Source organism: Sinocyclocheilus anshuiensis, unplaced genomic scaffold (assembly GCF_001515605.1).
Source record: "Sinocyclocheilus anshuiensis isolate Anshui unplaced genomic scaffold, SAMN03320099.WGS_v1.1 scaffold67, whole genome shotgun sequence".
Classification (NCBI taxonomy): Eukaryota; Metazoa; Chordata; class Actinopteri; order Cypriniformes; family Cyprinidae; genus Sinocyclocheilus; species Sinocyclocheilus anshuiensis.
In genome coordinates, this window is record NW_015552546.1 from 1889051 (window position 1) to 1893713 (window position 4663).

Genomic DNA, 4663 nt, shown 5'->3' on the forward strand with positions numbered 1-4663 from the left:
TTCAGCTCATAATCAATGGTCATGATCATGATAATTATGAGCAAAAATCCCCCAATTCTCATTTTAAAAATCTGTTTATCTTTATTTTATGTATTTTTTATTATCATTTTATTGTCATTACTAATATATATATATATATATATATATATACACACACACACACAATTTCATCTGTTGTATTGCCTTTTATAATTTAATGTATTTGAATTTAATAGGATAAAAATACCAAAAACGCATTTTAAATAAATATATAAAAAAGTAAAATATCTGTAGTCATGATAATGAGAATTAGAAAATGAGAAATGAGTCATTTATCATAGTTCAGTATCACTGATACACTATTATAATTTTTTATAAATATTTTGAATTTGTTTTGTTTTCTATTTTCTGTTTTCACTTTAATTTTAGTTTTCTAAAATTAGTTTTAGTATTTTCCTTGTGTTTTGTCATGTTTATTAGTTTTAGTTTTTTAAAATGTCTATACAAAAATGTCTATACAATTTTTATTCATTAGTTTTAGTAGTTTTAATTATTTTAATACTTTTAGTACTAAGTTTTAAAGTTTTGTATTTTATTTTGGTTTATTTTGTTTAAAGCAATTACATTTTTTTTTTTTTTTTTTTTTACGTTTTAGTTTTTTAATAGTTTTAGGCTTAATTGTCTTGCATTGTCTTCATTGTCTTTTTTTTTTTTAATATGATATTTTTGAGAGATTTGCCTGCCAGGGAAAAGGGAACTCAATTCACGATAGTCAGGATACATTTAAAGGAAATGAGAAAGTGAAAATGTTCAGAGGGAGTGTGAAATTACAGTGAACTGAAACTTCAAGAGAGTTTAAATAAGGACAAAATCATCGCTGAAGCGTCTAAACATCCTAAACTGGATTCTGCCACTTTGTTGTCTGACCAAAAAAAAACAAAACAAAAAACCAGACTCACTTTCTTGTTTGGCCTATTCTCTTATCTCATTCAGTTGGGTATCTCGAGAAATCACTGAGAAATAAAGTGACACATCAATTCCCTAATGAGAATCTTTTACGAGGATGCTAAATAAGGACAAACTCAGCAAAAGCCTTATCATCCCCAAAAGAACAAGAAGTAACGGATCTACGCAACAACAGCAAGCAATGGTTTCTGTAAATAAATGAACTCTCTTTCTCTCTCTGTAGACAGTCAAGATGGATTTAAAGTCAGACTCAGCATTAAAACGGCCCTCGGAGATGATGCCGTAGGTTTTTGTTTACTTCTCTTTTCATTTGGTTTGATGTCCTATTCATAATTTTATTCAGGCATATTGTGCAACTTGTTAAATGATTAAACTTTTTTTTTTTCTGTGTATCTCAGTATGAGTGGAATGAGAGCGAGATGTTTCTTTTCAGATCTACTCTGGCGTATGCGATGAGGAAACAAACTAAACAAGACACGTATAAGTGAGTAACGCTTTCCACCGACAAGCAGGTGACACACTTTACAAAAGATAATCAACAGCAAATCTGCTCAGTCCAAGGTTGTTTTTGTGATGACCACTTTGATTGTGATTGAAAACGTGAGCAGAATGATTTGACCACAGCTGTTGAGTAAGAGCTGATGGCTTTTAGAGTCAAATCTGTCTGTTCTTCGTGCGTGGGTCAGGTTGTGTCATCACTGTCAGGACAAGGCTAAACCTGTCAATGGTTGCAACAGTGTGAAACACTGGGGTTCTGAAATGCAACGTGTTTTTTTAACAACAGACAGTCAATCATAAGCTTCCTCAGTGCTTGCTTCATTAAATATTCATGTGTTTCTACAGCCGTAGATACTTTCAAGTGCTGGGTTTAGTTTCTCGGTTTTTGTACCTGAGGGAAACAGGTGGTATGTTTCAGAAACCTTCAGACAAGTAAAGTGAATTATCTGGCAACACTTCTAGATGGAAAAGCAGTTATTTAAAACTGGCCTGCTTGTTGCATGCTGTATTCAAATGAGAACATTAACCTAACCTACCCAAGGTTTACAACTGTAAAATGTGAAATATTATAACATGACTAAGGGTAAAATACATGAAACATGAAAACAGAGAAGTAAAATATATGACAGAGAGGTTAACAATTTCAGATAAGGCAAGATTATATTATGTCATATTGCTTAGCATTGCTCCGCTTTGTGTTCTTTGCATTGCTCTGCTTGCTTTGTTGCAGCATTGCTTTGGGTTACATTATCTTGCCTTACATTAACTTGCCCAACTAACAAAAATATTCTATGAACATTTCGCTAATGGTCCCATTAAGTTATGCAAACATTATTTCTGAATGTTCTCTGAACGTTCAAGACATCCCGTTTTTAAAATGTTTTTTTTTTTCATGGTTATGTGAACGTCAAGGGAGCATTCCACTTTATCATTTGAATTTTCTCTTAACATTCTAAAACAAATAGAAACATTAAAAATGTTAGATGAACATTCAACTAAAACATTTCAGAAGACAAAGAAATTAAATCCAAGATGATTACATTATATTGCTTTGCATTCCATTCCATTCCTTTCTATGACGGAGACATTAGGCTAATAATAATTAAAAAAAAAGCAAGATTATATTAATTTATTGTTGGCACTGCATGCTTTGCAGTTGTTTTCATTGCTTTGAGTTGCATTCTTTTGTGTTGCATTGCTTTGCATTATATTTTTATTATATTTCATTGTTACGTTATATTACATGACAGAAATGTTAATTTCAGATGAACCAAGATTATTTTATTATATTGCTCTGCATTTTTGCGTTGCATTTGTTGTGTTGCTTTTTATTATTTTATGTTGCAGCATTGCTTTGCATTATGTTATGTTACATGACAGAAAGGTTAACAATTTCAAAGAAACCAAGATTATATTAAGCTATATTGTTTTGCTTCGTGTTGCATTGCTTTGCTTTGAGATGTTAATTTCACATAAACCAAGATCATATTATGTTACATTGCTCTGCATTGCATTGTATTGCGTTTGTTACGTTCCATTACTTTGCTTTGTGTTGCATTGTATTGTGTTGTTGCAGTATTGCTTTGTGCTATATTTGTATTATGTTATATTATGTGACAGATGGGTTAACAATTTAAGATAAACTGAGATTGTTACATTATTTTGCTCTGCCTTGCATTGCATTGTCATGTGTTGCAATGGTTTGAGTTACATTATATCACACTGTTTTACATTACTTTAAAAATAGCAGACGGGTTTAAATTTTTTTGCGTTAATTCTTAATATCCAGCAGCTTTTGGAACCGTCTGCCGTAATATTCTACTCACAGCTTATCAGCCTTTGGCATCACTGGTAGAGTTTTCCTCTGGCTAACATAATTTCTTAGCACAAGGAAGTAATTTGTATCTATTGAGGAACATAGATCATGTACTGTTCCAGTCTAATGCGGTGTGTCCCCCAAGGCTCCAATCACAGCCCTCTCCTCTTTCCAATTTATATGGCTCCCCTTCGGCAAATAATTTGACGGCACAGTCTCAGATTCCATTGCTATGCTGCTGACAAGCAAATCTATATCAGCTCCCATGCAGGCCAGAGCAGCGTTTCCACTGCCTTTCTTATCTTCTTGACTTTCTTGTAGTATTTTCTTGTAGTTTCTTTTCTTTTTCTCACTCATAACCCTAAGTAGCAAACTTCCCGTGTGTATCTCAATTCAACTCCATTTGCCATAAGGGATAATACCTCAATGAGGTGTGCTAGTACTTTTTGTGCTAAAACTTATGATTTTCATCCTGCAAACATAAAATACGTAACAAAATTAAATAAAATAAAAAAATCCCATAGCAACACACTAACAAACACGATTGTACAACCAAGTACTTGCTTAAAACGTATTTTCATAAAGCTTCATAAAGCTATCATTTAGTGACTTTCATGAAATGAAGCGTCACATTCACAGCATGAACATTTAACCAAGTTATTCATATCACATATTATTCATTTGACAGATCATTTAAATAAACTTTCAAATGAAAATCATTAAGAATCTACTTCCATGAGATAAATTATGTTTAAAATGAAAGAGATAAAATACCACATATCAGGTAACTGCTGCAAAGGTTTTTCCTTCAAATGAGGTGTGATGTGCAATGAATAGATATAATTTTGTTTAATAATTATTATCAAAGCCCTATGATCTAGCAGTTATATTACACATTAAATAATAAGAGTAATCATCTACAGGTGAAAAGAGAAATGCATGATGTCATCTTAACCTGACCTGTTTTAGTGGATTAAATATGTATTTTTTAATCAATGTTTTTCCCTCGATTATATTCGTGCAATTGAGCCGCTCTCGGATGTAGGGAAAGCGTGACTGATTAATTTAACCAGTGTAAGTACGGGCCAATATAGACGCTAATGGGTCAAGGGAAATCAATTGCGGTTAACCTTTCCCAACCAGATATCGGCCCCTAACAATTGTAAAATCTCACAGCTGAAGTGTTGCAGAGATGCTTCAGGCTTGTTTGTGAGAGAACCGCAGTATTGATTGATGCCGGTGTGCTGGATAGTGAGCATGCGCTTCTTTTGCAGCATCATGTTACATTGATGAGATGCTGTTTGTGTTTGATTCCTATTGGCTGCTTCCAGTATATATTGACAAACCATGTCTACTGCCATTATGTGAATTCAAATGGCAAAAAAAATAAAATAAAATAAATAA

General features: G+C 32.6%; 1 protein-coding gene across 1 annotated transcript in view; it reads left to right on the forward strand.

Annotated features, from left to right (window-relative positions):
• The window catches only part of cltrn (collectrin, amino acid transport regulator), a 14287-nt gene that overhangs the window by 473 nt on the left and 9151 nt on the right, over nt 1-4663 (forward strand). The window contains exons 2-3 of the mRNA XM_016454615.1: nt 1169-1227; nt 1344-1429. Coding sequence (XP_016310101.1) covers nt 1169-1227; nt 1344-1429 — 145 coding nt within the window. The remainder of the gene's footprint in view (nt 1-1168; nt 1228-1343; nt 1430-4663) is intronic.